Source organism: Dendropsophus ebraccatus, chromosome 7 (assembly GCF_027789765.1).
Source record: "Dendropsophus ebraccatus isolate aDenEbr1 chromosome 7, aDenEbr1.pat, whole genome shotgun sequence".
NCBI classification, from domain to species: domain Eukaryota; kingdom Metazoa; phylum Chordata; class Amphibia; order Anura; family Hylidae; genus Dendropsophus; species Dendropsophus ebraccatus.
In genome coordinates, this window is record NC_091460.1 from 40,996,663 (window position 1) to 41,019,704 (window position 23,042).

The 23,042-nt window shown below is 41.1% G+C and overlaps 1 protein-coding gene across 3 annotated transcripts; it reads right to left on the minus strand.

Moving 5' to 3' along the window:
• Positions 1-2,617: 2,617 nt before the first annotated feature.
• On the minus strand, positions 2,618-17,170 carry LOC138796757 (uncharacterized). Of its 3 annotated transcripts, none has more exons than XR_011363814.1 (5): positions 17,094-17,170; positions 12,260-12,646; positions 10,138-10,242; positions 6,099-6,170; positions 2,618-3,562 (listed from the first exon to the last, which is right to left on the minus strand). XR_011363814.1 is itself a non-coding variant. In XM_069976412.1 (5 exons), the coding sequence occupies exons 1-5, from the start codon at positions 17,134-17,136 to the stop codon at positions 3,537-3,539; spliced, it is 624 nt and encodes a 207-aa protein (XP_069832513.1). In that variant the 5' UTR covers positions 17,137-17,164; the 3' UTR covers positions 2,618-3,536. The 3 variants fall into 3 exon arrangements, 2 of the variants coding, with proteins under 2 accessions (XP_069832513.1, XP_069832514.1); XM_069976412.1 differs by having other exon boundaries at positions 10,138-10,233; positions 17,094-17,164; XM_069976413.1 differs by lacking the exon at positions 10,138-10,242 and having other exon boundaries at positions 17,094-17,164.
• Between the last annotated feature and the right edge of the window lie 5,872 nt (positions 17,171-23,042).

Sequence of the window (23,042 nt, forward strand, 5' to 3'; positions counted from 1 at the left end):
GGGATGCCTCGCCCACCTCCTCTCTCCACACCTCTCCGCTCAAAGAATTGTCAGCACGCTGAGAGGAGATGAGTGACAGGCAGAGAGGCCTTTTACCTGCCCACCACTGCCTGCCACGCACTAGCGGATTAAAACTTCATTTTCTCTGCTGCAGCCGCGACCAGTACGTGCAGCGATCTGCACATTGGTCTGATTGGTTCCCTTTAAGGGATTAAAGGGGTTATCCAGCATTAGAAAGACATGGCCACTTTCTTTCAGAGACAGCACCACTCTTGTCTCCAGTTCAGGTGTGGTTTGCAACTCACTTCCATTCACTTTAATGGAACTGAGGTGCAAAACTCCACCCAAACTGGACACAAGAGCTGCCTTGTTTTTCTAACGCTGGATAACAAAGCAATCCCAGATTTATTCTTATTTATTTTTTATTATTTATTATGCAGCTAGTCAGCCTATGTATATAATTCAGCTAGTATTACTTATTTAGTTGTTCCTTTATGGCTAAAAAATACCAGGAATCCTTTTCATCAGTTAGGTCACATGATCTAATGGCGACCCCCTAGAAATGACTTGTTTCTATCTTGGCTAAAATGCATTTCCTGTATTAGGCTAAGCTCACACACAGTAAAAATAAAAGTTCATAAAAATTTTCTGAGTAGTTACCTGTTACAGGAAATATCAGAGGACACACGACCACATGTAAAGTAACTATCTTCGGTATATTGTACAGTAGAACAATTGTTTCTGTGTTCCATCTGATGTTCTAGGTAGCTATGCTGCCACCTAGTGGTAGTGATGCGTAATGCATCCAGAGTACCTGCAGAAGTTTATAGAAACTTCCAGTAAAAAGGAAGACAATTAGTTGTCTAGGAACAACCAGATTTAGTAGACCTCCTGTTCTTAGGTCGCAACCACAATTGTGCTGATTGATTTCCTTTAAAAACTTTTAAGAGACTGTCAGTAGATTTATGCTGCTCTATCTAAGAGTAGCATAAACTTGAGGTGCTGAACAGAATGAAGCATCACTTATATTGTTCTGTGCAGCTGATTCGGAGATATCCTCCAGAATAATAAAGACAATTACTAGTTCTCTCTATTATGTGCATGTGCTCAGTAGTCCTGGATATTGAAGAGCACCAGCACATTCTGGTAGTTGGCAGTTGTCTATCTATACTGTGTATAGGCAGACAACATTCCATCAGCAGCTGGGGGTGGGGTGGGGGTAGTTAGTGGCACAGCCTACAGCCCATTCCCCTGCATATCAGGAGAAGGGCTGAAGAAAATAATGTAAGTAATCCACTGTTCTGTTCAGCATTTCTGTCACCTGTTTATGCTGCCAAAAGTACAATTGATTATAAGAAACTCTATAATAGGTTTTATTAGACAAAAGAGTTTCCTTCTTTACTCACAAGGATCTTTTCCAAGCCCCCCCCCCCCCCCCCCCCACACACACACTTTTTATATGTTCATTATCAAGGCAAAGTAATCTGTATTGTAGAGAAGCAAGGTGCAGACACTGTCCATTATAACCTATGGAGGGGAAGGTAACCTATGGGGTGGAGGGGACGAGGGGGATGAGTGTGCAGGAAGAGGAGAGATGCAGCCCGCACTGTGCAGGCTACATGACCACAGAAAATGCTGCATTCACAGCCTGCTTAGTGCTGGTCTGGGAACTTGAGTATGTTTTCTACAGTGAGGTAAAATTGCAGGATGTTGTCTTTAGTGTATATAGTGTATAGGAGGCAGCACAGAGGCTAGTCTACATCCACGCTGCAGTTGAGCATAGGAAAAGCAGACACAGGGATGGGGTTTGCAGGGGGTGTAAACTCTATTTCTCTATCTGCTTTTCCTATGATCTGCTGCATTGTAGATGTAGACTAATCTCTGCGCTGCCTCTTATACTGCAAACTGCACAGGCTGCCTTCTCTCCTCTCCCTGCTTACTCATCCCCTTGGCCCCTCCCTCCTCCATAGGTTATATTGGGCCCAGTAAACCCATCTTCACTTTGCTTCTCAGAATCAGCTAAAAAGGGGAGGGGGAGGTGGGAAAACAGCCTTGTCAGTACAGGAGGAAGCTTTTTCGCCTAATAAAACCGATTACAGAGTTTCTAATAATCGATTGTACTATTGATTTCTGCAAAGTTGTTTTAAATGACACTTTAAGAACTGTTCAAACTTTTGTACCTCTGTCTTTTTCAGTAAAGTTAGTCCTGGTGTCTTGGCTTCTCCTTGCACTATACCAATATCAAGGGCACCCCAAAATAGCAACGGCCAGGATACCATGACAAGTGTATTCCCCAAATCTAGCACTTGTGTGGAGCCCCCTTACCTCTGCAACAAGGATCTTGAACTGCCATGCTACCAACACAATGTGACATGGCTATGGAGCACCACAAGGCCCAGCCTACCACAGGCTACAGCCAGCTATCTCTCAAGCCCAAGCTCTTCTCTGTGATGACCAGGTGGAGTCATACATTGATGATGTAACCCAAGCATAGATCATGTCTATGTCACAGAGAAACCCCAAAATATCATGGAATTGAAGGCAATGAACTATCAAAATATTACTTATTATTTAGATCAATTTTTATTATTAACATTTTTAAAAATTTTGTCTTTTTATTTTCATGTAATTATCTACACAAACAAAACTTGAAATATCTGAGTTTCCAAGATGACCACTAGAGCAGGCTGACATTTCCCGCTTCATGTTGCTTATTTTGTTAACTTTGCTGTATAGGTTGAGACAGAACAAGCAGAGTGTGAGAAAATGTCAGATCTTGTACCTGGCCAGAAACAAAACCACCATGAAGCATAAACATTTAGCCTAAGGCTTCAGCATGACTTCATCACAATGGCAGTATGGGATCTGTGGCATAGGGTAAAGCATCCTCAGTATAGGGAGGGCAGTACAGAGTTGCATATGTGAACTACTATCACAGGTTTTCACTTCTCTCCACCAACTGAAGGAGCATCAGAGGCCTCTAGGCTCCACAAGGCCTCTTATATCTTTACAAATCTTCATCTAGCTGTGTATGTCAGAAGTCAGAGGAAATTTTACATGAAAATGATAGAGTTGGTGAGTCGGTATGCCCAATAACCTCTAAAGGCACAACTGTGTTGAGAGTTGTATAGGGTTAAAGGTTAAACTGACGTCCCTTGTAGAATTCCACCTGTTCATCTCTGTACAGCTTAGTGAACCATGCATATGTTATGGTGGCACTATTTATGTGTACAGTGGTACTTTGTACGGTATTATTGCACCACTGCATTTGTACAGTAGTGCAGCATTATTCTTTTGCGTGATATCTACCTTTGATAAAAAGGTGTTGGATTACCAGTTGCCAACACCTTATATCATGTAACTGAATAACTCAACAAACCCAAGTTCTCTGTTCGCTATTTGTAGACATTTAGAACTAAAAAGTGCAGGGCTGCAGGACTCCCGATACTCCCAGTTATTGCTCCATGGTGAGTGTTGAAGTACAAGCGGTTGTAAACTGGTATAACCAGTATAACCAGCGTTCTATGAAGATGTCTTCATACTGAGGTCTTCTTTGTATGCTCTGCAAAAAAAATGTATACATAGTTATACTACTGCTTTTTTCTACATTGTATTACAGTATTTTTTGTTGTTTTTATTGTGTAATTTATGTCATTACTACTTTTTCATAATTATTATTTGTTTCCCTTCATTGTAGTTATATGAGGTTCTTTTTTTTTTCAGAAGTTCAAATTCTAGTTTTCATTGGTACCATCTTGTAGTACGTACAGCTATTTGATTATTTAGTATTCCTTTTTATGGCCATGTTCCCACTTTGTGTGTCAGAGAAGATCATCCCGGCCGGTACTGCAGTACTGGCCGGATGATCTTTACTGCCGCTGAATTCGGATGCGGGCGCATGCTTGCGTGCCCGCATTCAAATTCTCTGTTGCTTACAATGGAGCGTGCAGCCGGAGCTGCTCACTCCATTGTGTGCACTGACAGAGTTTTCTGCGACTGCTATTTAGTGAATAGCGGAAGCAGGAAACTGACATGTCAGTTTATTACGGCGCCGCTAGGGATCCCAGCCGGAGTGAATACCATGTGTATACACTCTGGCCAGGATTCCCTCAGTGGCAGCACTACGTACTGTAGTAATCACTGCCATGATTAACAACGGCCGTGATCACTACGGTACTTACGCAGTGTGAACATAGCCTATAGGTGTTTTTTTGGTGTTTATCATGTGGGATAAATAACATAATAACTTTATATTACCGGTTGTTAACGTTGCTGCAGGAACAAATGTGCTTTTTTTAAAAAAATATATATATATTTCTAAGGATATTTTTTTTACATTTTATTTTACTTTTTTAATTATTTTTTTTCCGTCCAGTATGGAAAGTAAAAATGTGATCCTCTGACGCTGATATTATACTTCTTTGGGGTAGTGTAATATGTATGTCTGTACAAAACTGACAGCCCCTCCCCCTGTAAAACCACCTAAATGCTGTGGTTTGGACTGAACACCATCCCACTTGCTCTGTAAATGCATAGCAGAGTACTGAAAGGGGTTAAGTGTTAACCACTAAACTACTATGTAAGGTGGTGTTACTAGAGTGATTCCCCTTAAATAGAAGACAATCACAGGTCAAATTACGTTCAGTTTAATTTGTACTCTCTCATATTCACCTACAATTGCACTGACTGCCCAATGGTTGAAGTAACTTTCAAAGAGATGTCTGGCCTCCAGTTTTTCGTTTTTTTTTTGTTTTAAAGGCGGTACAAAATAACAAAGGGTACTAACTCACCTTTCCCCATGCCTACAGCTCCAGATCGCTGCTCCAGGACCCACATCGGGCTCTGGGATCTCTGGAGATGCAGATGCTATGACCCAGCTGATGGACAGGCCCCTCAGCCAGTCCGGGACACTGCTCGGTTGAGCAGCCTGTCCATCATCCGGAACGGGCATTTTCCTCCAAATTATGACATCATGACAACTTGCGTAAAAATGCCTTCCGGTGGGAGTCCTGGGGCCGGGCAAATAGCGCATGGGGAGAGGTAAGCAATGCTTCATTGTTACTCTCTCCCCTGCCCCTGCCTTCTGTGAGAAGTTAGCTGAGGCCGGACTTCTCCTTTAAAGCAAATAAGTCACCCTCTGACTGCCTATAAAGCTGGTGGCACCGCTGGATAGATATCAATTAAGCATTCAGAAAATACCATTGTTGCCTGTCTTTATTTTCATTTTGGGGAAAAAAAACGACTCCTTTATTCACGTAGGGAATAGTGTCATGAAGGTGGAACCTATTGTTCCCTGGCACTACTATGCCTGTATGGGCTGTATGACCACCCTATTCCATAATCAGGGAAACACTCAGCATACAGCACAGTGAGGTATAGAGGTGCTAAGACCCAGGAGTTTATAGGCCCTGCCTCCTTGACACTATATAGTAAAGGTCTTTTATGAAAATAAAAATAAAAACACAAACACAGACAAAGGTATGTTCTGTTTGCTTTTATTGCTATCCATCCAGTAGTGCTAAGAGCTCAAAAGGTGGTCAGGGGGTGACAGATTCACTTTAAAGGGTACAACACACATTTTAATTACAACACTCTGATCCGCACAATATCTTGTTGGGTTTGAACCATGTAAAGTGGAGTTATTGCTTACACATTGCAGAAAGAACGGAACAGAAGAAAATAGAATGTAATATGTGAACCGTTGTGTATTTGTTTAGTCCTCCACCTCTAGTTTGTGTTCACTGGAGCCATACACAAGGACTATGCTACGTTACACAGGCCTCATCTACCAATTCACCTTCCACCAAATAACAGAAAGGCCCTATTCATCATAGCTGTTCTCCTTCTGTCATAGAGACATGAGTAAAGGTCATGTCCACCATCAAAATTTGTGTTAGTAGGGAACAGATGGAAAAATATTTGACTACAGACTATGTAACAGACTATTTGTAAGATACTGGAACCATACATAAAAACTGTGGACAGAAAATAGTAGAAGCTAAATAAGTTGCTTCATTATGTATTTTAGTCATACTGGAGCATTAAAAAATGTTGCTTGTGAAGGTGGACATCTTCGGAGGATCTACAAAATAACTTACTTTTGCTAGTTGACTTCCTATTTGACCTCTGTGTTTTTCTTACATTTCCATAGATGTGATCAAGAAATAGCTCTAAAAAATATAATATATTGTCTGTTATTCATTCCATTTAGTATTTCATTTATTCAAGTTAGTCTCTGATGGTATATACATTGCAGGTTGTTTTCATGGCCTTAGGCCGCATTCACACGTTCTGTGTTCCACACGGAGCACGGACGTGGAATGTCTGTAACGGATTCGCCCCCACCCGGGCAGCATCTGTGATAAGATGCTGGGAGCGGGGGAACTGTATGCAAATGCGCCGCGGTGTAATGACAGAGCCACATGGCTGCTTCATTACAGCGTGGCGCATATGAATACAGTTCCCTGCTCCCAGCATCTTATCACAGATGCTACCTGGGCGTGGGGGGGGGGGATTGCGGGGGACTCCGTTACAGGCATTCCACATCTGTGTTCCGCGCAGAACACGGAACGCGTGAATGCGGCCTTAGTCTCTGTCAGATTTGATGGGAAGAATAGTTCTGTATATAACACTATGAGACACTGTGAGGGTAAACCCAATACACCCCCAATACAACCCATTGTATTGTATCACATTGGGTTGACGTTCCCAATAATACTGCTCACTTTAAACATAGAAGTAAAGTAACATGGTCAGACAGCCCTGGAGTCCTTCAATGAACCCTCAGATTTCTCTTGATACTAGAAATGGACCGTTATTGCATCAATGGGATTCCCTGTGATGCCAAGAATCAGGTAAGTACCCTCTTAGTTTTTTAATTTAAATGCCACAACAGCATTGATCATGGAATTCAAAGGGTTAAATGATGGCATTCTAATTGCCACTTTTGGTGCAGGGGTACGTCCTTGTACTATAATTTGCTGTGCCAGTGTAATAAACAGGACAAGTTGTTAAAGTGCACTACACTGCGCTACAAAAACATGGCCACTTTCCTCCTACTGTTGTCTCCAGTTTGGGTGGGGTTTTGAAACTCAGTTCCATTGAAGTAAATGAAGCTTAATTGGGGAAAAGTGGACATGTTTTTGTAGCGCTAGATAACCCCTTTAAGAAAAGGACATGCCAAAAGTTTTGATCAGTCAGGGACTCTCCACCGATCGGAAAATAAGTGGGGAGGGGCACATAGTAATGTGCTTCACAACACTTGTGGCATGTCAAACGTTTTTCTTAAAGTGTCTCTGTCGCTATAACATTAAAACACTAAATCAATAGTAGATGTAAAAAAAGCAAGTTTGCAGTTTTTTTTTAGTTATCATAGAAATCACTGTGAGTCTAAACACAGGAAGTCCCATATGGTCATCTGAGCGCTCAAAGAAAGAAGGCAGTCATGTGATTGATGGACACATTGAGCCGTGACTCTCTGTACTGGCCGGGACTTCATGTGTTTAGTCTCTTTTTTTTCAACCAGCACAAGTCAGAAAATCTGCCTTCAGGAGACTGGACCTGGATTTCTGGTAAGTTCAGCTTTGTTTTACAGCATGATAAAAAAAAACAAAAAAATGTATCACATCTACTGCCGATTTACACTATGAACGTTATAATGACAGTGACACTTTAATGACAGTGCCCTTCCTCCACTGGCTTTCTACTACAGCCAATTTTGTTTTTTGCAAAAGGGAGGCCATGGGTGGCCAGTCAAGAATTGGAGAACAGTAGGTCTACTGACAATTACACAGGGGCTGTCTTATTCCTGTCTATAACCCTACATCCCTACGACCCTACTATACTTTCAAGGTCAAAGGAGAATCTTCAAGGAGTGGAGGATTGCCAAGTCGTATATTAGACCCTGGCATTGGAATGTTGTCTGTATCTGTTGTGTCTGTCAAATGTTTTGCTGCATCTGGGCTAGGATGGCTGCCATCATTGATGGAACAATAAATTCCGAATTATAGCAGAAATAATGTTTGTGAGCTAAATGTCAGGAGAATGTGGGTTATACTGGACAGCAAGGCAATGACCCTAAGCACACAAGTTTTTCTACCAAAGAATGGTGAATGAAGTATAAAGTTAAATTTTTGGAATGGCCAAGTTAAAGTCAAAGGGCTGAGAATTAGGTCAACAATTTTATTTTCTACTTATGTGAATCTCCCAGATGTACCTGCTCAAAAATTGACAAGTTTGCCCAACTTTTTTTCTACATGAAACAACAGAGGCAAACTGAAGCTAAACCGTAATGACCCAGGACCGGATGTGTGCACCTGTATATATCTAACATGAAAAAATGATATCTAGACACTTCGATGTTCTCATGAATGTGGTTATCTAGTTTGCCAATATTTGTGGTTTTTAAAGAGGTTGTTACACTGACCAGTGGTTTGTAAAGTTATAGTACTCTTCTGCCACAACCTATGGCTGAGTCATCTGTGACCCAATTTCTGTGAACTGTTGCCTCTCTTGAGAATTAACCCACAATGAGCCCAGAACTGAGAATCTCTCAGTCATCCTTGATAGTTATTTAGGTCTCATGCATAGTTGGAAGAGAAGAAACCTATGACAAGGATCCCACTGGGCCTGCTATTACATAGCGAGGACAGAAGGGCCCTCATTTTTCATGGACCAATTCTCCTTATTTATTAACAGTTCAATTCTGTAAGGGGAAGTTATGTACAGGTTCCCACAACACAAGTAGTAAAGGGGATAGGACCAACCTGCAGTAAGATTTGTGAAATCTAAAGAATTGACCTTCATTTTTTGTTTACTCTTGTAAAATTCCTTCTGCCTTTCTACAATCTAATGTTCTGATTGCCCAGAAGCTCTGAAATGAGTCTTCATCCTGTCTCAGTCCAGACTTTTCCAGGGAATCTGAACTCTCAGAATACAGAACAACTTTTACAACACTAAATAAATTAATGATTGATTCATTAGATTTGTGTATGACAAATATTACTCTAGTTCTAAACTGTATCACAGTCCCGACCCCCGGAATTTTACTAAAAGCAAGTTGGATCACCGAAGACCCATGAAGGGGTGTTGGCGTTCCAGCTGTAACATAGATGTGAGGGGTGTCTGAGGCTACACACAGAAATTTGTGGCTCCACAACAATGACTTTTTTCCTCACAACTTTCTTAGATCAGTTTAAAATTTTATTATTTTTTCTTTTTTTATTATTTGTATAGCGTCAACTGATTCCACAGCTCTTTAAATAATTTGTCAATTTTGTCTCCTGTCCCCATTAGGGCTCACAATCTAAATTCACCTATCTGTATGTTTTGGGTGTGGGAGGAAACTGGAGTACCCAGAGGAGACCCACGCAAACATGGAAAGTGTTTGCTTTTTGCAGATGTTGTCCTTGGTGGGATTTGGGGACCCCATTGCTGTAAGGCTACAGTGCTGACCACTGAGCCACCCTGCTGCCCATCGAAAAGCACCTTGCTATAATTTGGATCATTTTGGCGGCCCACTGAAGTAAGCAGCAGTCTGCTACCGCTGCTCCTCTTGCACAGTTCGCCACTCAGAAGACCATGGCTGCACAAATCGCGATCTTTTAACATGTTGAAAGACCTCGTTCAGCCAGCATTGTGCATGTTGCCTGATCGTGACCTTTCAACATGTTCTGTTACTCTAAATGATTATCGGCCAAGTAAGGCTGAAATTTTTTTTGTGTAATAGGGCCTTTAGCTAAACCTAGAGCGATCAACTAATCCATGCAGACAGGGTATCTCACTGGGGTCATTACTAGAGAGTAACTTACTGCATAGTATTTTTTTAAATTGAGTTTTAGGAATGTGTTAAGAATTTTTTTCTTTTAAGGAGTTTTGCACCACTGTGACCATTAACTTGTGTCAAGAAGTGCAGATAAGTGGGGATCAGGCACCATTGAAAGGACTGAACAGGTGATTGATGATTTTTAACCTAGCCTAGCCCCTTTAAAAAAATGATCTGGAAATCCCCTTTGAACTCCCCTAGTGGTTGGTTTAGGCATTCGGAATTTTAAAGTTTTGGACATACCTAGGTTTAAACGTAAGGGTGAAGAGTCACTATAAGGATGAGGTAAGGAAGCATATTTTATGGTTAGTTACCTTTTTTCTTTCTCCTCTTGCAGTACAGGCAACATAGACATATCAGTATGGGAATAATGAGAAGAACCGTCAGGTACAGAAATTTGATATCTCGACCTAAAAAAACTGAAGTTTGTTGTGACTAATTGCAGGAATATAATAATAATAATTTAATAATTTCACATTCTAAATATATCCAGTATTTGGCTGGGTTCACACACAGTATATTTCAGTCAGTATTGTGGTCCTCATATTGCAACCAAAACCAGGAGTGGATTGAAAACACAGAAAGGATCTGTTCACACAATGGTGAAATTGAGTGGATGGCCGCCATATAACGGCAAATATTTGCTGTTATTTAAAAACTACGGCTGTTGTATTGAAATAATGGCAGTTATTTACTGTTATATGGCGGCCATCCACTCAATTTCACCATTGTGTGAACAGATCCTTTCTGTATATTCAATCCACTCCTGGTTGAGGTTACAAAATACTGACCAAATACTGACTGAAATATACGTAGTGTGAACCCAGCCTTTATGTGTGTGTGTACAGTAGTCTGCAAGTACTGTGAAGAAAAATCCATGTCTCCAGGTATGGAAGGGTCTGTCTGGCTTGAAACATACAACCATGGACAATAAATGGACACTGTCACCTCTATCCCATCCTTCTCCACCCTTAAAGTAAAGTCATCTGTAAATATAATAAAAGATGATTCCAAATCTGCATTTTTTAGATTTCTACTGGATTGCTTTTAAGCCTACAAACTGGGCATGTTGATGCATAGAGACAACTACTTAGAGTATATAAAGTAAGAATATAATAGAGATGAATACCTTAAAGGGGTACTCCAGGAGGGGGGGGGGGTCCTTTTTTGCTGGGAGGAGGTGGCTGAGGGAAAAGACATCCACTCACCTCCCCGGTTCCAGCGGCGGGTCCCGCATCGTGGTGCTCCGGTACCCGGTTCCCGGCCGCTTCCTGGTGTCTGACGCGGGCCCGAGAAGTGACGACTCAGGTCCACTCAGCCAGTCAGTGAAGGGGGCGGGATCTGTTTCAAGTCTGCTCAGATCCCGCCTCTGTCACTGGCTGGTTGAGCGGACCTGAGACGTATCGTCTCTGGCCCGCGTCAGACACCAGAAAGCGTCCAGGGACCGGAGCGTCGCGATGCGGGACCCGCCGCTGGGACAGGTCCCAGAAAAAAAGTGCCCCCCCGCTGGAGTACCCCTTTAAATCCTTTGTGGGCTTATAGGAAAGAAATGGAAATACTTGAAAAGATAAAACTGCACTGTTTAAAGGGAATCGATCAGCAGGTTATAGCATCTAACCTGCTGATATGTCCCTATTGTGCTCAGGCAGAAGGATGAAGGTCCTATGGATCAGTGCACCAAACTGCCTTATTAGTATAGGAAATTAACTGCTAATATCATGAAAATGACACAGAGGAAGAAGGTAAGAAACTTACCTTCATCCTTAGCGCTTCGTTTGCTATCTGGACATATCAGCAGGTTAGATGCTTCTAACCTGTTGTTTAGATGGTGTTTTAGGAGTGACAGAGTCCCTTTAAGGACTATCTTTAGCATAAATAAGAACAAGTCCTGGCAGTGATGATATGGCGACACAGATCCCTAATATTACATCATTCAGCAAATCTAAGATAGACAGAAGGATCTGAGCAGCGACATCCACAGAAGATCTGGGGTTACTTCTCCAAGACGATGGTCATACACTGTGTGTGAGTACTGAGCAGAACTGATGCTGAACACAAGGTGCTGTCAATACTGATCTGATTTAGCTTTTTCTTCATTACTTTGCATTTTTATAAACGTAAACTATTATCACTTCTATTTAAAAAAAACATTGCAGCATCTTTTTCACACCTGCCAAAAACTTTTGCACAGTATTGTAGATGACTCTATATATATTTACTTGTGTGAATATAAAAATACCTCTAAATATTTTAGAACCTTCTCAACTTATGTGTGGTTTTCCTGGTTGAGAATTAGGACATGACTAAGTTGCTACTTTATGTGCGGTTAAAGAAGTAAAGCCTATGTATATACATGCTGAGCAGATATAAGGTTAAAACCACTGACAGGTGAAGAGAATAAATTAGTGACATTATGGTACATATGAGTCTACTTACCACCATTATTATCATTATGCCGGACATTTAATCGGGTCCCGCTTCCTTTTGCTTTTCTCAGTATTGGTATTTCGATGATAACCTGACAGACATACAGTCCTCCATCATCCTCTGTGACACTATATATAGTCAGCTGTGCTGTATTATTGGCCACATTACAGGACGTTTTATTATTTCTCACTTCTGAATAGTTATTTTTCTTCGTCCTTAGAGAACATAACTCGGTCCCATTCTCTTCCTCAGTGCTTAATATATACTTTCTCCACTGGACTCTGACCTGCTGATCATCTTCACTATTCCAGTGGCAGCTTATTCCGGCACTGTCCCCCTTCAGTGTATCTAAGATGGTTGGATTCTGTGTAATATTTATCTCCCCTAAGGCCGTAGCTGTAAAATAAGTGAATAACAAAATAAGCGAATGAAAAATGTTAACATGGTACATATGCAAGGCACAAGTATTAGTACAAATGAGGTTTCTATATCCAGGTCCCACAGAGAACATACTCCAAGGCTTCCACCACTACTCCCATTCCAGGCCTGTTGTTCCAGTCCTAATTCCCTGTCCACTCTTACCACCGTATCTATAAATCCTATAGAGTCCACTGGAAAGAAGTCCCTCTCTGGCCAACAACATAGTAGTATCACCTGCTGGCCATTTATATTAATGCCACCAGAGCAGCTCTCCATTTTGGCCAATAATCTGTCCTAATAGGACCTAGGGACAAGGACTCTCTCCATCAAATAACCCATTTACTTTAGTTCCTTTACAGTTTATTTGCTCTACAGGTGTTGGTAAGCAGTCCTAGTCCTTAGTGCCTAGAATATTGTTGTTTTGTTTGTCCAGAGATTGATTTTAAAGCCTATGTTAGATAAAATTTAGACTATTTTCTAGGCCTCATAAAACAGCCCTTTTTAAGCATTTTCAGCCTTTTTTACATTTGGGCTGTTTTGGGCTTTTTAACCTTTTTTAAACAGTTTGGCTGTATTTTTAGGCTTTTTTTGGATAAAGCAAAAGCTATACCACAAGATACGTCTGTCTTCAGCTGAAACTTTTTGTGACATCTCTCACCCAAATTACATTTTAAATTTGGCAAAAATGCTCTAGTACGTTATTTTACAGCCTTGATAACTATGGCTAAAAAATATTGTTTTGTGCTTAAAAAGCCCTTCTGTCATTAAGTTTAACAGAACTTAAGGGGAACCAATCAATAGATTTGCCTAGAAGTTCCCATCAGTGCTTAATGTATATTGCAAAGAGCCCCCCCCCTACCATATCTGGGGTTCCTCTGTTGGTGGCTTCACATCCCGGCAAAATGTATTTTATGGCAACACTTGAGGTAAGGAGAGAGCTAGTCACCCAGGCTATGACTAGTCACCTAGGCTGTCACGGCTCTCTGCCTGTCAGAACTTAAAGGCAACCAATCAAGAGAATTGCCTAGAAGTTCCCAGGAGCGCTTAATGTATATTGTAAAGAGCCCCCTACCATACCTGGGGTTCCCCTGTCGGGGACTTCACGTCCCGGCAAAATGTCTTTTATGCTGACGTGCGAGGCAGGGAGAGAGCCAGGAACTAGTCAACGGCTCTCTGCCTGTCAGCGCACTCTGCGGGATGATTGACCCGTTAGAAGCTCTCTCCCTGCCTTGCGCGCCAGCATAAAAGACATTTTGCCGGGATGTGAAGTCACCAACAGAGGAACCCCAGGCATGGTAGGGGGGGCTCTTTACAATATCCATTAGGCATTCCTGGGAATCTTATCTGCAAAATCATGCTGATTGCTTTAAAGGGAACCAATCAGCTGGTGAAATTAATCTAACCTGCTGATATACCCCTATTGTGCAGGGACCGATGAGGATGAAGGTGCACCAAACCTCCTTACTAGCCTAGGGAATTAACTACAAACTGCACGGAAACTGTGCTGAGGATGAAGGTAAGAAACTTTGACCAAAAAATTGCACTGAGCACTAACGTGAGAATAAAAAGAAAAAATAAATAACATTTATTAGTAAAGTGGTCACCTATATCCTATCTAAAATGTCTATAGACCACAAAAGTCATAGCACAAGCACCAGCTAAGAGGGTAAGAGCACATGGTTTCTCTAAGACTAAGGACTTTTATGGTGGTCCACAGACACTCTAAAGTTCCATTGTACCAACCAGTAGTCATTCTGTCGGTCCATATTCTCCTGCTGGACTATGGCTGTATTACACTGCCTCTGTATGGGAGGAATAGATCAGGGGATACAAGAGATAAAAAAAAATGTGTCCCTTGCTGCATACACTAAAATGTTGTCTGTGCATGAACTGTGCTTTAATACAATATTTCCAAGCAGCGGTGCCTGGTTTTATGGGGTTCACTGTAGAGGTCATTTCCTATCAATAAAGTAAATGCCCACAGAACACCCTTAAAGCTTTATTTATACATTTCTGGAAAATCCAAATAATTTACATAAGTTACAGTATGTAGGTGGAAGCCACAGGTAGGTGTTCCGTATATAGCGAGGGCGACCCTCTGATTCAAGCCACATTAAAGTTAGTGAATGATACTGTAAAGGTTATTGACTTATATCTATGGCTTACACTAGTACTGGGAAACTTCTGCAGTAGATTGGTAAATTAGTAAACTTATGTGTTCGGGCTTGCACAAACACGGTCACTCAGAATTTAAATTCCGTTGCTTGGATAAAATGGATGCAGGCGCCAACCTGGAAAACATGAATACAGCCATAGGTGTCTTTTGGCTGTATCTATGTTTCTAGGTAGCCATAAGGCTGCATTTATCTTATCCAGGAAGCAGGATTTAATTTCTGAGCGATCGTGTTTGTGCAAACCCGAACTTGCTGCACGTTCTCTCATCTCTGATTACGTTACGTAAATGTACTTTACTTTTTTGCACATTAAAAGAAACACGCATGGTATCAAACATGCTGTAAAGTGAAACTGGCTCAGTCACCCCTAGCAACCAATCAGATTCCACCTTTCATTTTCAAAAGAGACTGTGAGGAATGAAAGGTGGAATCTGATTGGTTGCTAGGGGCAACTGAGCCAGTTTCACTTTACACCATGTTTGATAAATCTCCCCCAATATTTTTGTATGAACTAGATGAGGATTACTGGGTGCTCCTTGAATAAATATGAATATATAATTCTCTAGTATAGTATAGTATTCTTCTTTCCAGACATTTATTACATTCCTTCATTGCCCTCTATGAACATTGGAAGGTATAATGGGCAGATAGAACAGGGATAAAGAATGTAATATAGACCCAAGATTGATCATAAATAAGTACATTCTGAATATTCTCAGTCCATTTCATTCTAATGATAACAATGTTAGATTAATAATATGACAATAAAACTAGAATAACAACGGCTCTTTAGTCAGAAAAAATGATATTCTGTATTTGTAATATTAATTATTATTTTATATAGCACCAATATATTCTGCATTGCTGTACAGAGCTTGTCATTACTCACATCCGTCCATGTCTTAATGGGACAACATCTAAATTAACCATTAACCATTAATCAGTATGCTTGGGAGAAGGACTATTGCAAACGGGGGAGAACATACAAACTTTACCTTGCACTGCCGCGTCACAGAACGGTCGCTGTCTGAGATGTTAAACCCAGCCGATACTGCAGTATCGTCCGGCTGAACATCACTTCAACTTAATTGGAATGCTGGCACATTTGGGTGTGCCCGCATTCCAATTAACCATAGGAGACAATGTAAAGTACAACCGGAGCCATACTTTACATTGTCTGCACAGTCTCTTTTGTGCGGCCGCTGTTCACTGAAAAGCGGTCGCACAAAATAGACATGGTAGTTTTCTGTGTACAGTGTGTATACACTACGGCCGTGAATCCATAGGGGGTTAACGCGATCGGCCTCTGTGATTAAACAATGGCCATTGTTGCAAACCTTTAATAAAAAAAATACATTGGGTCATTCTGTCATTATAAAAAAACGTTTAACATTTTGCAGACACGCTTTGGTTGTCCGTGATCTGGGTGTTTAGACCCCTACCAATGTTTAGATATAGCCAGAAAACTTTCTCTTGCCAGCTTCTGCCCCCTTCAACTCAGTGCATAAAATGAGCTCTATAGACTTATATTAACTTGTCTTGTGCAGTGAAACGACACAAAAGGGTGAGAAGAGAAGCTCATAACTGCGCTCTTCTTCCAATTATATCTAGAGATTTGGGTGGTGTGTGTTTGTGTGTGTGTGGAGGGGGGGGGGGAGGGGGGGGAAGGGGCTTTCCAATACAAAGACATGTAAAAAAATTTTTTTATAATGACAGAGATACTTTAGTATACTGATGGCATGTAGCAAAGATTGAGCACCAATGCTGTGACTCCCAACAATCAGTTAATAAGATAGCAGTGGTTGGACCTGCCTGAACATGTCACCAATCCAAGCAATAGACCATCAATGTATTTTATAGGGGCTATCTCAAAATTAGGACTTATCATCTAACCACGGGATAGGTGGAAATACCTGACCAGAGGGGGTTCACTTGCTGGGAACCCCAGCAATCAACAGAATAGAAGCTGAGTTAATGAAGCTGCAGCTAAGCGTACACTCAGGGGTACAAAAGACCCCATTTCTATCTCTGTGAATAGCAACAGATTTTAAATTCTGTATTTTACACAAAGTGACCTCAGACCTTATGTGGAGTTCCCCTCTAAGACCATATAGAGAATAAGCAATAGGAAAATTCAGAGAAACAGACAGAACATCTGAAACCTCCCCGTCAGGCATTAAATATATACCCCTGCCATCATGATAGACTAACCTCAAGAACAATCAAGAAACACAAAATAAACTACTCACTTCTGAGAAACAGGTAGAAAGCAAAGTAACACCAAACGGTCATGATGAGCTGACTTCTCTTTTCAGTCTTCTCTGTGCAGAAGTAAATGCAGATCAGAAGGACACGTGTAACCACCTCCTTCCTGGTGTCATATCTATCTGTTTTTTTCCCTTAGTTTAGCATACCTTTGTACAAGTAGATTTTTATTATATGCTATCTATCTATCTATCTATCTATCTATCTACAAAGCAAAATTCTGCAGCACACCAGTTAAGGTGAAAAAATGTGGTATTTATTACATTAGGCAAAAAATAACAGGGGCGATGCAACGTTTCTGTCTTCTCACAAGACCATTATCAAGCATGGATGCTTGATAATGGTCTTGTGAGAAGACAGAAACGTTGCATTGCCCCTGTTATTTTTTGCCACATGCAATAAATACCAAATTTTTTCACCTTAACTGGTGTGCTGCAGAATTTTGCTTTGTATCTATTGGGATCCCGAGCCAAGGGACTTACTCTGTACAGCACCTGCTACTTGGATTTGGAAGTGCGGCTTTCTCCTCTATCTATCTATCTATCTATCTATCTATCTATCTATCTATCTATCTTCTATCTATCTCCTATCTATCTATCTATCTATCTATCTATCTATCTCCTGTCTATCTATCTATCTATCTATCTATCTATCTATCTATCTATCTAGCTATCTATCTATCTATCTATCTATCTATCTATCTATCTATCTATCTATCTATCTATCTATCTATTTATCTATCTCCAAAAGATTCCACAGCACTCGGAAAAAGCAGGGGTGCCAGTCAATGCACCGGGGTCCAAGGTGCCTGAATATAGTAGTCCAATGAAGGCAGCACTCTCCAATCGTGATAAACGGTGATTTATTAAACCACCTGTCACCTGTCTAGAGACCTGCCAGCAGTCCATTCTCTGGTTCAAATCCCCTGATGGAAATTAAATAGATGTCTTTTTTTCTCATTATTGTATCATTTTTCAGGCTATGTTCACACACAGTATTTTTGGTCAGTATTTTGGTCAGTATTTTGCAACCAAAACCAGAATTTGATTGAAAACACAGAAAGATTAAGTTGACACACTGTTGAAATTGAATGGATGGCTGCCATTTAATAGCAAATAATTACTGTTATTTTAAAACAACGTCCAACATTTGCCATTAAATGATGGCCATCCATTCAATTTCAACAGTATGTGAACATAGCCTTTCTGTGTTCTTAATCCACTCCTCGTTTTGGTTGCAAAATACTGAGCAAAAATACTGTGTGTGAACATAGCCTTAAAAATGATACAATAATGAGGGGAAAAAAAAGACCTCAACTTAATTTCCATCAGGGGACTTGAACCAAAGAATGAGCTGCTGGCAAGTCTCTAGACAGGTGAGTTACCTTTAGACCACAGCTCCAACACATTAGGGAGAAGAGATTCAATTATACTGGAGTGTTTCTTTCAGACATAAACTGCCTACAGAGGACTGATCTGCAATCTGACAGCTGAGCGAGCAGGAGGCTGGGCAGCATTGATTATTCATGAAGAGGGAGGAGGATGCATGCCAGAGTGTGGCACACACAACTGCTCTGAGACTCTTTAGTACAGAAGGAGACATAAGATTGTACATAATCTGCTGCACGGAAAATTACCAAAAAGGCACCATGCTCACTGCGGGCTGCCAGCTACAGCACACTGTCAGCACCTTAGGTAGGGCTCACGAGCTGACAGATTCCCTTTAATGTAGTGAAGGAATTATCTAGGGCAGTAATGGGGTTTACAATAACATCCCTGGTGGGGTAGGGCAGTGTAGAAGTTTATGATAACATCCCTGGTGGGGTAGGGTAGTGTAGAGGTTTATGATAACATCCCTGGTGAAGTAGGATAGTGAAGAAGTTTATGATAACATCCTTGGTGGGGTAGGGTAGTGAAGAAGTTTATGATAGCATTCCTGGTGGGGTAGGATAGTGAAGAAGTCTATGGTAACATCCCTGGTGGGGTAGGGTAGTGAAGGGATTTATAATAACATTCCATGTGATCTAGGGCAGTAAACAAGCTAATGTTATTATTTCTGCGTGTCTAAAGCCATAAAAAGGGTGATTCCCCACACAACCAAACTTGGCAGATCATGTCATGCACTCTAATTTTAAAACTACACCTGAAAAACTTCAGTCACAAGTCTGCCATCAGCCATCTTTTGCCATCACACATCATTTACAGATGATAGTTGGCTAAAATCGCTAAGCCATTGTCTTGTATAATGAAAGGATTTGGTCAGCGTGAAGAAGTTAAAGGGGTATTCCGGGAAAATTAACTTTTCCCCTATTCATAAGATAGGGGAAAAGTAGAAGATCGTGGGGGGGGTCTGACCCTTCCCCTCCCCCCTTTCCCGGCGATCTCAGTATTGGACACCGCTGGCTCTGTTATTAATAGAGCCCCGGGTCGGCACATGACCCGTGGCTCTATTCATTCCTATGGAGTGAAGGAAAGAGAAGAGTACAGCGCCCTTCCGGGGTACTCGACTCTTTTAGTCGTTTCATAGGAATGAATAGAGCCACGGGTCATGTGCCCACCCAGGGCTCTATTAATAACAGAGCCAGCGGTGTCTGATACAGAGATCACCGGGGGGTACAGGGGTCAGATCCCCAGCGATCACCTACTTTTCCCCTATTCTATGCATGGGGAAAAGTAAATTTTTCCAAGAATACACCCTTTAAAGTCTTTTTGTTCCTTACTTAAAAGATATCTACTCAGAAAAGCAATGCTTCTAAGCAAGAATGCCTCTGTAATGTGTCAGGCATGATGGGAATTGTAGTTAAGAAACAGCTGGAGGGCCACAGTTTGCTTTGGTTGATTGACTTGAGGTTCAAAGCGACTCTGTACCTTCGGATAGCTGCTTTTAATTCAAGATCTGTTCTGTGGTCCGTTCGGCAGGTGATGCAGTTATTGTCCTAAAAAACGACTTTTAAACTTGAAGCCCATGCCAAACGGGAGTGTCTGTGCCCTAACTTTGCACCACCCCTCCGTCCCTCCTCATCATTAGGAATGCCACTGCAACATTTTCTCCATGCTGAACATTGCACAGGTCCTTAACGATCCAGCCCATGTGCCAGGCTGACACAGCTGATGAATAGGAGACAAGCTGCCTGGAGCATTCCTAATGATGAGGAGGGTGGGGAGGAGGGACAGAGAGGGTGTGCAAAGTTAGGGCACAGATACTCCCGTTTGGCACAGGGCTTCCAGTTTAAAGTATTTTTTTAGGACAATAACTGCATCACCTGTCGAACGAACCCCAGGACAGATCTTGGATTAAAAGCAGCTATCCGAAGGTACAAGTGGTTTGGGGGGGTCAGATTGTGGGTACAGAGTCACTAACAAAAAGAGTGGTCTAGCAACCTTCATTTACTTGGACTCTACAGCCTGACAGGAAGATGACTCATTCCTTACCAGAAAAACATTTTAATTTTTTAAAAATATTTTTAATAAAGAAAAATGAATTGTGCTTTAGTATCTTCTGTAATCAAATAAAATATGAAGAGCTACATTTCCTGGCCGTAATTTCCTCTATCCAAAATAACACCTTAACACCACAAACACTTGTGTTTCTTATGCCGAAACACTGGAAAAACAAAAGTACAGGCTTAACCCCTTCAAGACCGCAAATGTAAAACTGTAGCCCATTTTTGCAGTGCATTCCCACTCATGGGCGCAGAAGCTGCTATCTGTGGCACGTCACGGCTGTAAGTGATAGCTGGGCACCCGCTGCAACTGCTGAGACCCAAGCCGAGCTTGGATTGCAGCAGTTAACACAGCATCTATAGGACAGAACAGAGGAAGAATTCTCCCTCAGTTCACCATCCAGGCTGTGCGAAGTGATCACAGAGCCCCCTGAAGGTTGCTATGACAACTGGAGGCCTCCATTGAAATTGCTACAGTGGCTGATCAGGCTCAGCCCTAAGGCAGAGCCTGATCAGCTTTGCCTAGGACAAGCATATTACATGGCTGTGCTGATAAGCATTGCAATGTAATGTGCCTCAGATTGTTAAGTCCCAAAGTATGAAAAAATATATAAATAAAAGTGCAATAGACACATAGGGGGAGATTTATCAAAGGGTGTAAAATTTAGACTGGTGCAAGCTGCCCACAGCAACCAATCACAGCTCAGCTTTCCTTTCAGCACTGCCTAAAGCTGAGCTGTGATTGGTTGCTGTGGGTAGTTTGCACCAGTCTAAATTTTACACCCTTTGATAAATCTCCCCCATAATCTCCATAACCCCCAATGTACTGTAATAACAAATGTAAAATTTTTTAGAATCGCCGCATTCATAAAGACGCTGACAATAAAATTATCACATTATCTGCACGGTGACCGCAGAACGTTCCAAGTTAAAAAAATGCTTATTTTGTCTTTTTTTTTTTTTTTATATAAAATGGGGGCATTTTTCACAGGAAAATTGTATGGATATTGGCCAGATGGAAAGGAAATCTTCTTGAGCTATTCTTGCCTTTCTCTATTTCTCAACTGTGACTTTTGTACATGAATTTTATGTTTTAGTATCACTGATCCACTGCAAAGACAATATGGTGTTGAGAAAATAAAAAAGAAAAGCCGAAGTGGCCATTCTTAACCCTTTGATGACCAGGCTAAATTTTGTTTTTCGTGCTTTCGTTTTTTCCTCCACGTGTTTAAAAGGCCATAACGCTTGCATTTTTTCACCTACAGACCCACATGAGCCCTCATTGTTTGCGACACCAATTGTACTTCGCAATGACAGACTTAATTTTTGCATAAAATATGCTGCAAAACCGGAAAAATTTCTTTGCATGGTGCACGTCTTTTTTTCGGGGGGATATGTTTACACAGTTTGCCGTATGGTAAAACTGACATGTTGTCTAAATGAAGTGCAATTACAAGGTGCACTACAATTACAATGATATGTAACATATATTTCTTTAATTTCATTTGATGGCTTTTGAAAAATTGTAACTTTTTTTTAAAAAAACTAAATGCTCTTAAAATTGTTCTATTACCATTCATATAACCCCCTGGGGGACTTCTAATACAACTACACCGATCTCTAATTAAGATCTATGCAGTACATACTGTATATACTGTACATTCACAAAGCTCTACAAATTGAGCCAGTGCATGATGAGCCAGTTGCAAATTGTATGGGGAAATAGAAAATTTTACAATGTAATTTAGAGGGGGGGGGAATTGTCAAAACAAAATTTGTAACATTAGTAGTAGTAGTAGTATTTGTAATGCATCTTTATTAAAATTTTTAGTAGTTTTGGACTACTTTACTTTGAAACACCCTGATACAGCCAGAGGGGGCAGCATAGAGCCCATCTGCACTAGAGGTAGTAAAGTAGCCCAAACCAATCCCAACACTTAAAGGGGTAGTGCACCCAAAAAAAATTTCTTTCAAATCAACTGCTGCCATGAAGTGCCAGAGATTTGTAATTTACTTCTATTAAAAAATCTCAAGCCTTCCAGTACTTATCAGCTGCTGTATGCCCAGCAGGAAGTGGTATTATTTCCAGTCTGGAGAGCAGGAGAGGTTTTCTATGGGGATTTGCGCCTTCTCTGGACAGTTCCTGACATGGACAGAGGAGGCAACAGAGAGCACTGTGTCAGACAGGAAAGAAAACACCACTTCCTGCTGGATACACAGCAGCTGATAAGTACTGGAAGGCTTGAGATTTTTTAATAGAAGTAAATTACAAATCTCTGGCACTTCATGGCAGCAGTTGATTTGAAAGAAAAACTGTTTTGGGTGCACTACCCCTTTAAAGAGGATACTTTACAAAGTTTTACAATTTGGTAATTTTTTTCCTCCAGGGAACCCCTTTAGGTTTGTTGTAACAAGTTTTAAATGAAAATGTAAGACTTCTAAAATAATTTTTTTGTACTTATCCATGTACCACATTTAAGTGTGAAAATGT